General features: G+C 37.2%; 1 protein-coding gene across 3 annotated transcripts in view; it reads right to left on the reverse strand.

Annotated features, from left to right (window-relative positions):
• The window catches only part of LOC117327467 (dystrophin-like), a 336,112-nt gene that overhangs the window by 146,489 nt on the left and 168,808 nt on the right, over positions 1 to 20,815 (reverse strand). For all 3 annotated transcript variants that reach the window (XM_033884469.1, XM_033884471.1, XM_033884470.1), the window contains exons 37-38: positions 8,406 to 8,798; positions 6,440 to 6,612 (exon numbers count right to left, since the gene is read on the reverse strand). In XM_033884469.1, the coding sequence (XP_033740360.1) occupies positions 6,440 to 6,612; positions 8,406 to 8,798 (566 nt within the window). The remainder of the gene's footprint in view (positions 1 to 6,439; positions 6,613 to 8,405; positions 8,799 to 20,815) is intronic.

The raw sequence follows: 20,815 nt of genomic DNA on the forward strand, positions 1-20,815 counted from the left end.
GCACTGTAATTTACATTGTTGACATCTGATCAAATCCACTTGTGTACCTAACTGTACAGGTGATGACCTACTCAGGTCCTAGGTGTAGGCCTGACCCTCCACTGACCACTGACGTGTGGTCAGGTCACTAATACTAACTAGCCTTTAAAGAGCGGGTAGGTTTCTGTTAAAACTTTTACCTAAGCTTTTGTATACATGGACTGGAAATCCATCACTTTGAAAGAGAAGATGTTCCACTAAACACTTGCTTACAATAGGACCGATTACGGTCAGACAACGTCTGGTCACTTTTACCTGTGGTACATTTCATACCTTTGACCACAGATATGCCGCTGGACATTAGAGATCTACTAAAAACTTATAATTGTCAGAGTATTATCAAACTTGGTAGATGTCTTCACAGACAGTTACAGTGAGATGTATCAATACTGTAAGTGGGTGGGACATATAATGAACGTGTGTGGGATCTAAAGGGGAAAAATAAACAACTTTCCTCACAATCTTAGCCATTCACACTGAAATCAACAAATTTTAGGAATGTTTAATATTGTGTGTCAGTCAGAAGGTCCATCTTTTCTTACTTTAAAATTTGTCAAATGAGTTCTAATACTGATTATGTAAAAAATATATAGTAGGTCCTAAGTAATTTACACATGCAAATAAAAAGTACACACAAAAAAGTAGGGTAATTTCAACCAACAGAAAGGGAAAGTATCTCTGGATTGATGGTCAAGATTCTACTGAAAAACAAAAAGTTTATTAGTTAAATAAAAAATACAAATATAATGGTCAGGAACATGTCAAAGATAATTTGGAGGAATTATGCAGTTATTGTCCTAATTAAATATTGATAACAACAGTGCAAGGTCAAGTACCTGTATGTGTGAAAAAAGATTATTCAGTAATGTTGGTCAATTATCATATAACCAGGGGTCAAACACAAGACACTCAAGAAATTTGTCAAATTATATTCAACCAACAAAATTATCAACAGGAAAAATAGTGAAACATAAAAGATAATTGAAAAATACTGTTGTCAAGCCAATTGACAGTGTCAGCTGATATAAAAAATAATTCATTATCTGTCACGACAAACGTGAAATCTGTAATCATGAAATATCACAACATTGCTGAAAGGTCCAAGGTATTAAAGGAGAAGGTAAATTAATTCTCTGACCGATCTCTGGACAAGGGTCAAGCTCAGGTTTATTGGGGTTAATAAACATCACTGTTAAAGTGTTTTGATCTAGCTGGCCTCTAAAGAAACAAGTGGAAGGTAAAGTATTCAAAAGATGATACCAAGCTACAAAAACTACGGTATATCAGACTGATAAACAAATAAAAATAATAAAAAAATAACTAACCAAAATGTTTAGTGTAATCTTTGGAGGCAAGCAATTAATCTGTGTCAAAAGATCTACATGTCTATAAATGTCTTGTGTAAAGGGAGATAACTCCAATGTAATTTACGGCCAGCTTTTAGTGAAGTTTGATGTAGCACTCTTAAGAACACCCAACTACAGTAAGATTATTGTATAACCTCCATGAGACAAAAGTAGAACCCACTACAGATTTGTACTATAATACTTCAGTATATCACTCTAGACTTCCGTGATCATCAATATAAAGAAAATGGTAAAAGAGCTTTTATTGAGATAAAGATGTTTGTCAATAAAACACATCTGCCTTCACTACACCTATAGATGTTTGTCAGTAAAACACATCTGCCTTCACTACACCTATAGATGTTTGTCAGTAAAACACCTCTGCCTTCACTACACCTATAGATGTTTGTCAGTAAAACACATCTGCCTTCACTACACCTATAGATATTTGTCAGTAAAACACATCTGCCTTCACTACACCTATAGATGTTTGTCAGTGAAACACCTCTGCCTTCACTACACCTATAGATGTTTGTCAGTAAAACACCTCTGCCTTCACTACACCTGTAGATGTTTGTCAGTAAAACACCTCTGCCTTCACTACACCTATAGATGTTTGTCAGTAAAACACCTCTGCCTTCACTACACCTATAGATGTTTGTCAGTAAAACATGTCTGCCTTCACTACACCTATAGATGTTTGTCAGTAAAACACATCTGCCTTCACTACACCTATAGATGTTTGTCAGTAAAACACCTCTGTCTTCACTACACCTATAGATGTTTGTCAGTAAAACACCTCTGTCTTCACTACACCTATAGATGTTTGTCAGTAAAACACCTCTGCCTTCACTACACCTATAGATGTTTGTCAGTAAAACACCTCTGTCTTCACTACACCTATAGATGTTTGTCAGTAAAACACCTCTGCCTTCACTACACCTATAGATGTTTGTCAGTAAAACACCTCTGTCTTCACTACACCTATAGATGTTTGTCAGTAAAACACATCTGCCTTCACTACACCTATAGATTTTGTCAGTAAAACACATCTGCCTTCACTACACCTATAGATGTTTGTCAGTAAAACACCTCTGCCTTCACTACACCTATAGATGTTTGTCAGTAAAACACATCTGCCTTCACTACACCTATAGATATTTGTCAGTAAAACACCTCTGCCTTCACTACACCTATAGATGTTTGTCAGTAAAACACCTCTGCCTTCACTACACCTATAGATGTTTGTCAATAAAACACCTCTGCCCTCACTACACCTATAGATGTTTGTCAGTAAAACACCTCTGTCTTCACTACACATATAGATGTTTGTCAGTAAAACACCTCTGCCTTCACTACACCTATAGATGTTTGTCAGTAAAACACCTCTGCCTTCACTACACCTATAGATATTTGTCAGTAAAACATGTCTGCCTTCACTACACCTATAGATATTTGTCAGTAAAACACCTCTGCCTTCACTACACCTATAGATGTTTGTCAGTAAAACACATCTGCCTTCACTACACCTATAGATGTTTGTCAGTAAAACACCTCTGCCTTCACTACACCTATAGATGTTTGTCAGTAAAACACATCTGCCTTCACTACACCTATAGATGTTTGTCAGTAAAACACCTCTGCCTTCACTACACCTATAGATGTTTGTCAGTAAAACACCTCTGCCTTCACTACACCTATAGATGTTTGTCAGTAAAACTCCTCTGCCTTCACTACACCTGTAGATGTTTGTCAGTAAAACACATCTGCCTTCACTACACCTATAGATGTTTGTCAGTAAAACACCTCTGCCTTCACTACACCTATAGATGTTTGTCAGTAAAACACATCTGCCTTCACTACACCTATAGATGTTTGTCAGTAAAACTCCTCTGCCTTCACTACACCTATAGATGTTTGTCAGTAAAACACATCTGCCTTCACTACACCTATAGATGTTTGTCAGTAAAACACCTCTGCCTTCACTACACCTATAGATGTTTGTCAGTAAAACACATCTGCCTTCACTACACCTCTAGATGTTTGTCAGTAAAACACATCTGCCTTCACTACACCTCTAGATGTTTGTCAGTAAAACACCTCTGCCTTCACTACACCTCTAGATGTTTGTCAGTAAAACACATCTGCCTTCACTACACCTGTAGATGTTTGTCAGTAAAACACATCTGCCTTCACTACACCTATAGATGTTTGTCAGTAAAACACATCTGCCTTCACTACACCTATAGATGTTTGTCAGTAAAACACATCTGCCTTCACTACACCTATAGATGTTTGTCAGTAAAACTCCTCTGCCTTCACTACACCTATAGATATTTGTCAGTAAAACACCTCTGCCTTCACTACACCTATAGATGTTTGTCAGTAAAACATGTCTGCCTTCACTACACCTATAGATATTTGTCAGTAAAACACCTCTGCCTTCACTACACCTATAGATGTTTGTCAGTAAAACATGTCTGCCTTCACTACACCTATAGATGTTTGTCAGTAAAACACCTCTGCCCTCACTACACCTATAGATGTTTGTCAGTAAAACACCTCTGCCTTCACTACACCTATAGATGTTTGTCAGTAAAACACATCTGCCTTCACTACACCTATAGATGTTTGTCAGTAAAACACATCTGCCTTCACTACACCTATAGATGTTTGTCAGTAAAACACCTCTGCCTTCACTACACCTATAGATGTTTGTCAGTAAAACACATCTGCCTTCACTACACCTATAGATGTTTGTCAGTAAAACACATCTGCCTTCACTACACCTATAGATGTTTGTCAGTAAAACACATCTGCCTTCACTACACCTCTAGATGTTTGTCAGTAAAACACATCTGCCTTCACTACACCTATAGATGTTTGTCAGTAAAACTCCTCTGCCTTCACTACACCTATAGATGTTTGTCAGTAAAACACATCTGCCTTCACTACACCTTTAGATGTTTGTCAGTAAAACACATCTGCCTTCACTACTCCTATAGATGTTTGTCAGTAAAACACATCTGCCTTCACTACACCTATAGATGTTTGTCAGTAAAACACATCTGCCTTCACTACACCTATAGATGTTTGTCAGTAAAACACCTCTGCCTTCACTACACCTATAGATGTTTGTCAGTAAAACACATCTGCCTTCACTACACATATAGATGTTTGTCAGTAAAACACCTCTGCCTTCACTACACCTATAGATGTTTGTCAGTAAAACACCTCTGTCTTCACTACACCTATAGATGTTTGTCAGTAAAACACATCTGCCTTCACTACACCTATAGATGTTTGTCAGTAAAACACATCTGCCTTCACTACACCTATAGATGTTTGTCAGTAAAACACATCTGCCTTCACTACACCTATAGATGTTTGTCAGTAAAACACATCTGCCTTCACTACGCCTATAGATTTTGTCAGTGAAACACCTCTGCCTTCACTACACCTGTAGATGTTTGTCAGTAAAACACATCTGCCTTCACTACACCTATAGATGTTTGTCAGTAAAACACATCTGCCTTCACTCCACCTATAGATGTTTGTCAGTAAAACACCTCTGCCTTCACTACACCTATAGATATTTGTCAGTAAAACACATCTGCCTTCACTACACCTATAGATATTTGTCAGTAAAACACATCTGCCTTCACTACACCTATAGATGTTTGTCAGTAAAACACCTCTGCCTTCACTACACCTATAGATGTTTGTCAGTAAAACACCTCTGCCTTCACTCCACCTATAGACAGTCTCGGGAGGGTACACATCCCTACAGATCAAAGTATGTAATATGCGACTAAGAGTGCATCAGTGACAATCATAAACCAGACATCTTTTGATCTCGGGAATTTCGTGATCAGTCAGAGAAGCATGTCTATAATAAATCTGTATACCAATCTGTTCCTACTGTGGAGTGCTGACACCTAAATGTGTCATTTGGGTTAGGAATCTCATCCCACAAAGATTGGGTGGGACAAGAAGTCTTCTTCACATCGGTTACCATGGAAACTTCATCTGAGATCAGCTTTACCAATTCAATAATTAACATAATATATACAATACATTTTTGTATTATATCCTATATGATAGGCATATATAATGACTTTGTTGGAAACCATTGACCTGTGACTAATGACATAAATATCACTGACCTGTGATATAGGTACCATTGACCTGTGATATAAATATCATTGACCTGTGATATAGGTACCATTGACCTGTGATATAAATATCATTGACCTGTGATATAAGTATCATTGACCTGTGATATAAGTATCATATATATCATTGACCTGTGATATAGATATCGTTGACCTGTGATATAAGTATCACTGACCTGTGATATAAGTATCATATATATCATTGACCTGTGATATAGGTAACGTTGACCTGTGATATAGATATTGTTGACCTGTGATATAGATATCGTTGACCTATGATATAAGTATCACTGACCTGTGACTAGTGATATAGATATCGTTGACCTGTGATATAGATATTGTTGACCTGTGATATAGATATCGTTGACCTGTGATATAGATATCGTTGACCTGTGATATAAGTATCATTGACCTGTGACTATAGTGATATAGATATCGTTGACCTGTGATATAGATATCGTTGACCTGTGATATAAGTATCATTGACCTGTGACTATAGTGATATAGATATCGTTGACCTGTGATATAGATATTGTTGACCTGTGATATAAGTATCACTGACCTGTGATATAAGTATCATTGACCTGTGATATAGATATCGTTGACCTGTGATATAAGTATCACTGACCTGTGACTAGTGATATAGATATCGTTGACCTGTGATATAGATATTGTTGACCTGTGATATAAGTATCACTGACCTGTGACTATATGATATAGATATTGTTGACCTGTGATATAAGTATCACTGACCTGTGACTATATGATATAGATATTGTTGACCTGTGCTATAAGTATCACTGACCTGTGACTATATGATATAGGTATTGTTGACCTGTGATATAGATATTGTTGACCTGTGATATAAGTATCACTGACCTGTGACTAGTGATATAGGTATCGTTGACCTGTCTCCACTCGGCCATGACCTGTTCCATGTCCAGCCTTAGCCTGCCCACCTCCTCCCCACTACAGTGGGGTAAAACGTCCTGTCGGCCTCGCTCTGCCTCCTCCACAACGGGCTGTACCTGGTTTAGTGCTTCCTTCACCTTCTACAAATACAGACAAATATCTCAACTATAATGACATCATGTTCATTGATGTTTCAGGGGTTCAAACACGTTCTTCTTATTTGTTCATTTTATGGCATGTCAATGCTATGTAATACAAATCTTCTAGTTCTCGGTCAATACACAGTGAAACTGATATAAAAATATATAGATTTCTACTGATTTTGATTTCAGTTTCATAAGCATTACAAATCAAAGCCAAGTATCAAATATTACGAATTTTGCTTAAAAATAAAACATAAAGAGTAGAGTAACATTGAGCCATCTGATAAAATAGCTTTAAAATCACATCCTGATAGTTGGTGTAAGCTAACAATTAAGTGACATATAGTTTCCTGCAATGATATCGAATTGGTCCAATAGACTTTCAAAATAAAAGCTACTGATTTCACCTTGCCACAACATGAACAATAAACATGTAAATAAGCCCCACCAGTTTCTGTCTCAATATGATACAGTATGACAAAATGCACCATCAAATCTAGCTTGAAACTATTTCTGTCTAATAGAGAAGGGGTGATAGATTCAACTCTGGTTGTCTCCAGAGGTGGGTAAAGTGTTCCTACTGGCCTCCCGCCTTGATACCCAAAGGTATGAAGGGTGACTGATGGATAAGAAAGCTATAGGTAAGTTGAGGTCAATCACAACAAAAGTAGACAATGTATTAAGTTACAACTGGTTACACTCTACTTTGGGCTTCGTTAGGACACATATCATCAAACCTCCATCCTTAAAGTACGAAACAAAGAGATTCTGTGACATCACATTAAATTTTGTTTTTAATTAATAATCCTCTGTTTTTGACTCTGAATATTTGATATATATCATAAATCCAAAACAGGCCTGACATGTGTTACAAAATCTGCAATTATTTGTCTAATATTAAACATTTTCTATTTTGATAGCAAGACAATAACGTAGAGCCGATCCTCACTTATTGGTAACTTTACCATCGCTCTGACCTATCAACATGACTAGTATTTCCGAATAATTTCCAATTAAATTCCATGATTATATTTTTTAATTACTCAGCTCACCTCGTACTACAGAACTATTTACCTTACCCAAGTTTGTTTATCTGTTTCTAAAACCATCCAAAGCAAATGAAGCATTGCCTAAGTGGAAATCACGGTTGAACACGAAAGTCAAGTGGAGAGTTCTGAAAGGGATCCATCTGGTTCACATTTAGAAACTCTTAATTGAATGTTTTTGTTTTTAAAAAGCTAAATATAGGTCTGATCATTACCGTATCACGAGGAAATGTTGATGTTACAAGTACAGGGATGAATGTTTGTTTTTATTAGGTATCAAGGATGGATCTCACGAGATCAGTTCTCCAGAATGGCAGAGAAATAGTTATAGAGAAATCAAGGATGCTGAAGATGACTCAAAGGTACGAAGCATGAGCAGCATCCAGACTTGTTTTTTCATTATGTTTTTCGCTCTCCTATTTGAAAAACATTGACTGTTTTAGGGTCTGATAATAAGCAAACTGAATAATTGAAAGTTATTTTTCATAAAAGGTTGATGATCTATACACCTCAGAATATTCTCGATATTGTCGAAGAGAAAAATCACCAGATTTATCACTTTTATTTTGGATGACCTTTAACCTTTTCCATCAGGGCAACTGTCGCTGTAATCAGCCTGAAGTCAGGATAGAATACAGCCATAAGAGTCTTTGAACTAATATATCTCACTCTGAATCAATGGACAGAAATAAAAGATTTACCGTCTTTGGAATATTTCTTTGAATATATTTTTGTATGAGTTACCTTGAGAAGCCTTTCTTGATGGGAGAGATTCTCAAAGTCTTTACTGTGTAGCTCTGGAGATCGCAGCATTCCTTGAATGTTTGCGATTTGATCTAAGATCTTGTGAAGGCTGTCGAGGAACTGTGTCGGTGACCTCCCTGATGTTGCCGTAGGAGCAGTCATCATGACCGGTGCCCTTGACCTTGTGCTAAACGCAGAATCTGCATGAGTTACCTCCTCTGTAACAGGCTGTCGGTACCGTACCACCTGGTTACTGACATCCGCAAGTCTCTTATTCAAACCTGCAAGTTCCGGTTCCAAGACGGCTGCAGCGCCCTCTTGGCGAAGCTCTTCACCTTTCTGGCTGATGGAGTCAACCTTACTCTGGCGTCGTTTGAGCTCATCTTCAAATGCCTAAAACATACATAACAATTGTTGATAGGAAAATGCTGAGAACTGTTAATGGCCACTACTCAGTACATTTAAACTTCACATCATTTAATTGTGTCCTCATAAGATGCACACAAAGGATTTCTCTACAACAATTGAATTGAAATAATTACTATATCTATCCTTTCATAAGCCCAGGGGACAAGAGGCTTATTGCAGGTCAATGAAACAGCATTTGTTAGGATTTCCCTTAACTGTTAAAGACAGGGCTGGGCCGATCATTAGACTGAGGCATGGGTTTATCACCAGATAAATATGGTACATAAAGCATTCATTTAGGACAGGAAAAAGATATTGATCATCAGGATTTGTACATTTAATACTTCCTCCGATTTGACCCCATCCCCATGTGATCCCACCTTCACCCCTGCCTTATCTTACCCCACTTTCACCCCCACCCCCATCTAAACCCACCTTCACCCCTGCCCCCATCTGACCCCACCTTCACCCCTGCCCCCATCTGACCCCACCTTCATCCCTGCCCCCATCTATGATCTAAACCCACCTTCCCCCTTACCTTATCTGACCCCACTTTCACCTCCGCCCCCTCTGACCCCACCTTCACCACCGCCCCATCTGACCCCACCTTCACCTCCGCCCCCATCTTACCCCACCTTCACCCCTATCCCTATAATCTGACCCCAACCCCATCCTAATCTAACCTGACCCCCATCCTAACCACTCAGACTTAACCAGTTACACTATATCAGACAGACTTGGCTGGGTAGACTTTATTGTGTAGACGGTGATTGTGTACGGCAGGTATTTAGTGAGAACAGGGGAGCACCTGTTATGTCTGTACCAGGAATGACACACAAATGTAGTTAACTACTGTTGTATCATTGCAAATGTACCAAGCCAAATAAATGTGCTGGCACCTAACCATCCACAACAGACAACCTACGGCCTACGCTGGATCTACAATTATAGGTCTGATCTATGTATTATACAAACACAATCATTCAAACAATAATTAGCTGTGCAATACTGCAAAGTATAGCATCCAAAATGCCTCCACCTGGTGCATCAGGGGTACTGTGTAGAGGTTGATGGTTGTAAGGATGGCAACCTCTACTGCTTTGTGAATCATTCTTAGTAAGGATAAGTCCTGAAGATGTGGCAATACTCCCTACAAATAAGTCCTGAAGATGTGGCAATACTCCCTACAAATAAGTCAGGAAGCTGTGTAACACTCCCTACAAATAAGTCAGGAAAATGTGTAACACTCCCTACAAATAAGTCAGGAAGCTGTGTAACACTCCCTACAAATAAGTCAGGAAGCTGTGTAACACTCCCTACAAATAAGTCAGGACCCTGTGTAACACTCCCTACAAATAAGTCAGGACCCTGTGTAACACTCCCTACAAATAAGTCAGGAAGCTGTGTAACACTCCCTACAAATAAGTCAGGAAGCTGTGTAACACTCCCTACAAATAAGTCAGGAAGCTGTGTAACACTCCCTACAAATAAGTCAGGACCCTGTGTAACACTCCCTACAAATAAGTCAGGACCCTGTGTAATACTCCCTACAAATAAGTCAGGAAGCTGTGTAACACTCCCTACAAATAAGTCAGGACCCTGTGTAACACTCCCTACAAATAAGTCAGGACCCTGTGTAACACTCCCTACAAATAAGTCAGGACCCTGTGTAACACTCCCTACAAATAAGTCAGGACCCTGTGTAACACTCCCTACAAATAAGTCAGGAAGATGTGTAACACTCCCTACAAATAAGTCAGGACCCTGTGTAACACTCCCTACAAATAAGTCAGGAAGCTGTGTACACTCCCTACAAATAAGTCAGGAAGCTGTGTAACACTCCCTACAAATAAGCCAGGAAGCTGTGTAACACTCCCTACAAATAAGTCAGGAAAATGTGTAACACTCCCTACAAATAAGTCAGGACCCTGTGTAACACTCCCTACAAATAAGTCAGGAAGCTGTGTAACACTCCCTACAAATAAGTCAGGACGCTGTGTAACACTCCCCACAAATAAGTCAGGAAGCTGTGTGTAACACTCCCTACAAATAAGTCAGGAAACTGTGTAACACTCCCTACAAATAAGTCAGGACCCTGTGTAACACTCCCTACAAATAAGTCAGGAAGCTGTGTAACACTCCCTACAAATAAGTCAGGACCCTGTGTAACACTCCCTACAAATAAGCCAGGAAGCTGTGTAACACTCCCTACAAATAAGTAGAGGGGAGATGTTGTATGTAGATACCTTACCTGTTCGTTGGATAGTAATTGTATAATGATAGATACCAAAATCTGGGCCAACAAAACCAGAATCTGATTCTTTGGAATCTTTGTCGATACAAAAAAGCAGTAAATCATTTACAAGATACACACTTGATAATTAGCACCATTCCAATGTACTTAGAAAATAATCCTTCTCTCATTTACGTATAATTTCTTTAAAACTTTCATTTTGGAGATTCTCAATTAGGTTTGAAAGCACCTTATCTTGTATATACTTGATTAAATATAATTCTCTTAATTATTTCCAGATGTCTCTGAATCAATGGAACTTTTCACATGTAAAAGTGGTTCACTGCACTATTACACTGTACCTCGCTATTTATTGGACAATTTGTGTTACACCTTGTATTCACAGCACAAGATAAAATATATACTATAAACATATTTTATCCGAGAGAAAAACTGCCTCAAGTGCTCACATTATAATAAATAAAGAGATTCTCCAACTTGTGCTATGTATATTCCGACACCTTCAATCCACCAATGTTTTAAATGTTCAGGAACACCTGGAACATGTTAGAATGTTGACTAGAAGAGTGTTATTACTGCAATCAGAACATTGATCTACAATCATCTACTGAAATATTTAACATGTTGGCAGGTGTTTGAAGTGCATGAAGATCAACTGATTGTTCCGAATTACTTCCCCCTTTATTATAACCAATATAGCTAAAGAACTAATGAAGACTGACTGATTGTATTAGATAGCAGGCACTTTCTCCCTCCCAATATCCATTCTAATATATCCTATCCAGTTCAATCCATATTGTTTTTTATCCTATACAGTTAAGTCTATAAGTATATCCTATACAGTTCAGTCTCTATCATTATATCAGTTCAAGCATTATATGTATATCCTATCCAGTTCAGTCATTATAAGTATATCCTATCCAGTTCAGTCTCAGTCATTATAAGTATATCCAACCCAGTTCAGTCATTATCAGTAGATCCTATCCAGGTCTCTCTTTGAAATATCTTATCTTATTATTAAGATGTTAAACAATACCATACTTAACCATTTTATATCATATACACTTCAGTATCATTTTATTCTATCTAATTCAGTCATTTATATATCTTTATGTCCTATTCAGTTCAATTTCAATTTATAAAACGGTTCAACCAGTACCGCTTTATACCCTATCCAGTTCAATCCCATGGTTTACTTAGGACCTTTTGGCAGAGTGAAAAAACAAGTCTCAAAGAATGTCTATTTCACAAGATTTTCACATTTTATCATAAAAACCAAGGTTAACAGGAATCTGAAACAGGCAGCCCAAATGTTCAGCAACTACATATATATACATATACACAGTGTAATGTAGGAACATCAAAGATTATCAGAACAAACAGATACATCTGGCTACACAAAGGTGTAGAAATCTGGGAGAAGGGAGGAGGGAATTAGCCAGAGGAATCAAGAAGGTAAGACTTTCATGTTATTGGTCTCAAAGAATGTTACTTTCCGAATTCCAGACTGCTGTTGTAGGTATACTGATGTGTACAACACTATAGAGGTTATAATGAGTTATATTGCTTTTAACCGACAGACATTCAAGATCAAAGCTGCAAAACCATAAAACACATTTGGGGGACAGATGGACTCTGTACATTTGACAAAGCACTGTCAAGAAATCCTTAGCTAGTCAGAACTTAGTTCTTTAGTATCATTGAATATTCTTAAGTGAAGGTATTTTTTTTATTTTTTCAACAAGGAATTTGGAATTCCAGAATGATAAGCAGATTAAGTTTGAAAACAATTTATTTAAATTGATCAGAGCATAATTGACCTTTTAACAGGCTAGATATACACTCTATATAGAGAAAGCCAGACAAATGCATCTAAATTTAGGTACCTATAGGGAAACCTATTACAAACACTATATGCATCATGTTACAGGTATCTGTGTGCCTAAGGTATGAAGAAAAAGGTGATAAGACACAATAATGAATGGGGAAATAAAGACATTTTTATGTCTTTGGGGGACATAGACACTCTGGGAAGGAATAATGGAAAACCAAGGCCACAAACAAATCAAGATGTCAAAACGAGCCTCAATTAGCCCTGTTGTAGGAGAGTTAGACATACAATACCTATGTGATGAGGGTTATGTGATGGAGAGAAATGGCGTTACCATTATTTGTCTTGGCAGAAAACGCTTCACAAAATGTAAGGCGTCATGTTACCATCGTTGACCTAGCCACTTCATTGACAGAATACAAAGTGCTGAAGAATGGGAGCATTGTAGAGACACAGTTTGTATTTATTGTTTTAGAAACAATACTGGCACCAATCAGGATAAAGTTTAAAGGGAGAAGGCTTGAGCTGGTAAAGGAACAAAGGAAAATGAAGGAGTATAGGCAAAAAGTTAGGACGAGAGAATGACTTCAGTAAGCAATTAGGAGAAGAGCACCAACACAGCTGATGTACCTAATATCCCTTTACTGGCCTTCCATACAACTTTCAGTTTTACTCATTCTCTACCCAGCTATTGCGACTGTGTTTGATAAGACTTCTATTTGTAGCTGTTATCGGTTGTTTGGGGATAGCATCGGTGGTTATGGTGTGGCCTACCCTGACCCCTACATCACACATCTCAATATGCCAACAGGGATCCCGCATTACATAAGACCCCCCCTCATGATTACCTGATAAACGCTTTACCGCCTGATTACAGAACTAAACTTTCTGCTAAACTTCAGCCAAATCTCAGATAAATCACTTCACCAACAACATTTCCAGAATAGTTTCCAGTTTAAGCAGGGAAACTCTCAGAACCAGTTTATCTTGATTAATGAACTCTTATAAGAAATACAAAAAGAATTTTGATGGATTAATACTTCAAATTGTTGGTAGTGACCTAAATACACTGATAGTGACCTAAATAAACTGCCAGTGAACCTCAATATATTGAGTGACCTATATATAAATACACTGACAATGACCTAATTCCACTGACAGTAACTTAAAACTCCTAAAATGAGCTAAATTCACTGATAGTGACCTAAACTGCCAGTGAACCTCAATATATTGAGTGACCTAAATACATAGATAGTGATCTAAATACACTTACAGTGACCTGAATACACTGATAGTGACCTAAATACACAGATTCTGACCTAAATACAGATATAGTGACCTAAATATAGTGACCTAAATACACAAATAGTGACCTTAATACAGATAGTGACCTAAATACACAAATAGTGACCTAAATACACGGATATAGTGACCTAAATACACAGATATAGTGACCTTAATACAGATAGTGACCTAAATACACAGATAGTGACCTAAATACACAAATAGTGACCTAAATACACAAATAGTGACCTAAATACACAGATATAGTGACCTAAATACACAGATAGTGACCTAAATACACAGACAGTGAATTAAATATACTGACAGTGACCTAAATTTGACAGTTACCTAAACACACTTATAGTAACTTAAACACACAAAAGGTTTCTAGTACACGCCTAGCAAACACTCAAAAAAACAAAAAACACTTCATTCTGCAACAGAACATTTACCAATTATGGTTCATATAAAAGAAAGAATTTATGTTAATTACCTATAAACTAGTGATAAAACAGGAGAAACTCTCATATTGTGCTCATGCACCAGAGAAATTCAAAAAACAAGCAGTTAATTGTATAGTTTGTAAAGACAAACTCTCAAGATTTCTAGAATGATTTCCCAAGCCAGTCCCTAACTCCCTATGTTACACTGTAGAATAGTCCTGAAGAAAGAACTACACAGAGTCCATTATGTAAATTAGGTAACTCAGGTATGACATCAGTAATATCACACACCTGGATGATGCTGTGTGGCCTACTACAACATTAAGACAGATCTCAACCCACCTCCCTCTATTTCTCATAATTGTTTACAAATGCTGAATATACTTTCAAGATCATGAACATACTTTTATTTAAATTTTCTTTTAAAACACCACTGAGAAAATAATCAGACAACTAATTTAATCACCATGGTGATGAGTCTGTTTGATATTGGTAGTTCCTCCATCATTAACTCCCAGATATCTTAACAACCCAAAGCTTTAAGCTGTAATTCTATATACAAATATCTTTTTCAAAGTGGTAACAAAAGATGCTTTTTAAAGAAATGTATTTGTTCTATGGACAGCATATATCTGTAATGAACTAAACCAAATCATCTACAGATAGTTTTTTCACACAACAAAAATTACCCAAACTTATTTCTAACAGGGAGAAAACCTAGTTTTGGTGATTCTTACAGAGAAATCATTTTTTCCCACACAAAAAAAAGATACAAAAAGAATACAACAACTTGTAAAAAGAAGACATTAATTTACTCTTTATTTTTCTAACATAGGGTGGGGTTAATTTAGCTCTCCCACATGGGTAGGTAAAATCTACCTGTTACAGATTTCGCACATCTACAATGTATCAGGATTATTGTTGGTAAATTTAGATAAAATCCCATGGCATTTTTGTGACAAAGAATTATAGTAATGGGAAACCATTACAGAAGTCCCCAAAATGCCTCACATATTCCCAAAGATGTAACAAAACCAATGCAGTTGAATGTGCAGTCCCTAAAACTCCTTTAACCAATTTTCATAGAAACCACAGGTGTGATAGAATCTACACAGGGTACAGAAACCTCACAACAGGGAAACCAAAGGAAGGAAAGAAACTACAGGTTTGATAGAATCTACACAGGGTACAGTAACCACACAACAGAAAAACCAAAGGAAGGAAAGAAACTACAGGTTTGATAGAATCTACACAGGGTACAGCAACCACACAACAGAGAAACCAAAGGAAGGAAAGAAACCACAGGTGTGATAGAATCTACACAGGGTACAGTAACCACACAACAGGGAAACCAAGCGAAGGAAAGAAACCACAGGTGTGATAGAATCTACACAGGGTACAGTAACCACACAACAGGGAAACCAAGCGAGGGAAAGAAACTACAGGTGTGATAGAATTTCACAGGGTACAGTAACCACACAACAGGGAAACCAAACGAAGGAAAGAAACCACAGGTGTGATAGAATCTACACAGGGTACAGTAACCACACAACAGAGAAACCAAACGAAGGAAAGAAACCACAGGTGTGATAGAATCTACACAGGGTACAGAAACTAAACAGCAGGGAAACCAAAAGAGAGAAAGAATCCACAGGTGTGATAGAATCTACACAGGGTACAGTATCCACACAACAGGGAAACCAAGCGAAGGAAAGAAACCACAGGTGTGATAGAATCTACACAGGGTACAGTAACCACACAACAGGGAAACCAAGCGAAGGAAAGAAACCACAGGTGTGATAGAATCTACACAGGGTACAGTATCCACACAACAGGGAAACCAAGCGAAGGAAAGAAACCACAGGTGTGATAGAATCTACACAGGGTACAGTATCCACACAACACGGAAACCAAGCGAAGGAAAGAAACCACAGGTGTGATAGAATCTACACAGGGTACAGAAACTAAACAGCAGGGAAACCAAGCGAAGGAAAGAAACTACAGGTGTGATAGAATATACACAGGGTACAGAAACCACACAACAGAAGAAATCACATGCAACACAGAAGCAGTATATCTGTATATATTTATCATTGACCTGGGAAACTATGCCAAATCACAAATAGGTAAGACAATTTGTCAAGCTGAGTCAGAAACAAGAAAAATCAGTCTTATAAACTCTGATCTACAACATACCAATACAGTTACCAACATCAATAGCATCAAAAGACAAAATATATATTTTAGTACACTTATCACTAATCTCAGAGGTCTGTTTAACACCTCTCAGTGAGTATAGGTAATACAAACAGGGAGTATTTTTGTACCTACTTATCGCAATGTCTTAATTACTACAACTACATATGCTCCAGTTCAATGGCCACAACCGCACAAAGCAAACTCTTACAAGAACTGTATATATTTTTGTATATTTATCTTTGATCTCAGATGTTTCACAATAGTCCTGTCCAAAGTCAGGGAGAGTATTTTTGTATTATCATTGACCTACAGCCACATACAGTGGCAGCCAGACCCCTTCTGGTGTGTTAGGTACAACTACATCATCGGCTAATCTCCATCACCACCAATTTGTAAGCAACATGGCAGTACACTTGTATAGATGGGAAACATTAGACAAGGTAGAGACTGGGGATCACAGTACAACCTATAAAGGTACAGCAGAACAACCTATAGATCTACCACATAAAACAGGACAATGGTACAGCAGTACAGGTCCCTGTAGTGATGAAAGTCATCATACCATAATTCTCTGAAATGCCTCCGATTCTAATAAAGAATGCCATAACTGGCCTAGGATGTCACAAGGTCTGTGGATAGTGTTGGCTCTATGGATGGAATGTTTTGACCATCACATGTTGATGATCATACCCAAGCATGTCCAGTCTGACAGAGCCATTACAGACTACCTGTATTGCTTATGTAGTCTTCATCATCATCTGGACTAAGAGGAGAAGAAAATGTCAGGAATCTACAGACTAACCAGGGACATATTGAGAAGACCAGTACCTAGCAACCACTATCACAAATGGTTTCTCCAACATCACTGTAGACAGCTGGCTACCAATTTATATCTTGTAAGAAAATGCAAGTTCCATGGAACCAACTGACAACAAAAGTAAGCCCCATCAAATGTACCAACAATCCTGCTCTGTTACCTTGGAGACATTACATCAAACCAGGCTCTGTCACCTTGGCAACAATACATCAAACCAATGTCTAAACAATCGTGGCTCTGTTACCATGGCAACAATACATCAAACCATTGTCTCAACAATTGTGCTCCTGTTACCTTGGCAACAACACATCAAACCAATGTCCCAACAATCGTAGCTCTGTTACCTTGGCAACAATATATTAAATCAATGTCCCAACAATCGTAGCTCTGTTACCTTGGAACAATATATTAAACCAATGTCCCAACAATTGTGGCTCTGTTACCTTGGCAACAATATATTAACCAATCACAGGACCATGTTGGTTTTGATAGGGCATTGTTACCTTTATAATGTGAGTTGTTACTTTTTGAAATATTTTGTTTAAACAAATCAACATCAAATCAACTTAAAATTCATATTGCTATGAAAATCTTGACAGATAAATGCAAGTAAATCAATGAGCCAGATAGAATTTGCTGAAAGAGCCATATGCCAGAAGTAATGTAACATCTTTCAACAGAAACCAAGAGATGAGAGTTAGGAATCTTACATAGATGGAATACTGTGATGCAGATAACAGTCGTCTGACCAGGTTTAGATGACTGTATAGAACTAACGAGCTGCAGGTGAAAATGACAGGTAAATGATGGATGGGACGACACACACCTCCCCCATCTGACATACATAGTGCATGTGACTATACATCACGCCGCTTCATACATCACTCTCTTCCAACTAAATTACACACACACGATTCCTACAATACCATCTGCAACCTCACTTTCACTTCTAATTCTACGATTTATACTCAACACAGCCGATCTATTACATCAAGAATTACACACCAATCCACTTTCTAAAACACTGACTATTTTTTAACATCTGACTTCAAAAGAAAATAATGCAAGCTTTGAGTAACTAGGTAAATTATTTTGCAGATAAAATTTTCTAGTTTTCACTAAAACAGATATCTCTGAGAACAATTGATTACTTAAGTTTCATGTATTAATAATTGTACCATCATGGGAATTATGATTCACAAACACAAGATTCTAAATAAAGAATACAAAAAAAAATCAAGTATATAGTTTGAAAACTGATTTATTCAGCAGTATGTACATTACCTGGTAATAAACCCACCTGCATGAATGTCATTTGTGGTGCAAGTAAAAATTCCAACAAAAGCTATTTCCGTGTGTTACAATAATCCTATCTTCTATTTTGATTAAGTAAATACAATGTTGTAAATACACCAGGCTAGCTAGCTAGGCTGTCTCAATGTCCAACAGGGATTTACCATCAACCCAAGTGCCAATATTTTCTTTAATTTTTGCCATTTTCTTTGATAGAATAAAATACAGTAAATTTACAGATATAGCTGTTCACACTTGTCCACATTACTGCGCAGGTACATCTTTGAAGTTCATTTTCAGAAAATTAAAAAAAAAAAAAAAAGATAAATTTTTGAAGCTTTTTCCAATTTTTTTCCAGCAAAAACAGATTCATTTACCAGAGAAACAACACCCATTTCAGGATTTCCAAGAAAAACTTTCAGCAAATTGCAAAAATATGTACAAACAAATTTTTTTTGACAGTTGGTTACTATCCAGAACTATTTTCTACCCTGTTATACTTGATATGAAGAAGGGTTATTGAAAACAGAGGAAGAAGAATAAAGTGTGAACACTTGAGATCAAAGGACCGTGAGTGACAAACCACAACCACAAAACAAAACCATAGTATAACAATGGCCGACACCCACAGCTGGTCGACATGTCAGAGAACTCTACCGAAAGCCAAGTCATCTTTGTATCACAATGGAGGAAAAGTATATAACCTTCTAATGAATTGTGTTACATGTAATATCTCTACATATTTATTGATATCTGTATATTGTAAGAAAAGAATGAATATTTGAAAAAGTATAATGCAAAATGATGAAATATGTAAAAAAAAAAAAAAATGGTAACAAAATATATGGTAATTTCTTATACTGAACATACATTGTGTTCAGGTAAGCTTACAAATCAAAAGAAGTCAAACAAGAAAACACCTCTTTAGCAGACACACCTAATGTATTTCCAGGTCTCTATGTTCTATACATCATCACCTGAAAAACACCTTTCCAATACACTGCCTACAACAAGCCTCTGTATTTTTTATACAAAGAGTTCTAAATTTCTAATTGCATACATTGAACTTGTGTAATTTGAAGCCCTTTGAAAAATTCTACGAATCCTTAACATAATTTTGTCGTGGATTTACAAGTGATATAGGATTAATATGTTAAAAGGATTGGAACATTTCTGACTGAATACCTTTAGCCTTGGCTGGGTGTTTGGAATCATCGGAATTATTGGTATAGATAATGCTGCCATCAAATCATGGTCAGAGACAAGCTTGTTTGTTGGCAAACCTTAGTGTAATTTTGTTCCCAGTTGTCTATATATATATCTGTACTGTACTTTTATACTAGAGTCTACACACAATGACAGTTATGACTCAATTTTATTGCTGTGGAAATGTCACTTAATGTCCAGAAGCTATAGCAGTATTGTCTTCAGCGTCTGATTGGCTGCTTGTCAAAACATTAACCAATCAGATGTCAGAGATTTCATTGCAATACTGGAATGCTACCTTTCTCCAAAAATCCTTGAACATATCTTCATTAGAAGCCAATGAATTACTTCATTGACCTTGGCGGCTGTACATAGCCATCTATTATCATACTTAATGGGCAATCTTTATACTCCTTCAAAAAAAATAAACGCAAAAAATTTTCTTCCTGGAATGTGGCAGAAAATTGTAACGAGTCTATAAAGAAATGGATTTTGGACAGGTGTTGATGACAAGTAGGCATTTTGTATTAGAGACTCTCTTCAGTAGAAACAGGTGGATCCATCAGCTGTTGAGATGTTTACTTGGGACCAATTTAGAGTAACAGTATAGGTCTTATTTAATTGGAGAGGGACAATGGGGAAAACTATTGGCATTTGTTATTTTGGGGAAAGGAC

This window comes from Pecten maximus, chromosome 5, assembly GCF_902652985.1.
Source record: "Pecten maximus chromosome 5, xPecMax1.1, whole genome shotgun sequence".
Classification (NCBI taxonomy): domain Eukaryota; kingdom Metazoa; phylum Mollusca; class Bivalvia; order Pectinida; family Pectinidae; genus Pecten; species Pecten maximus.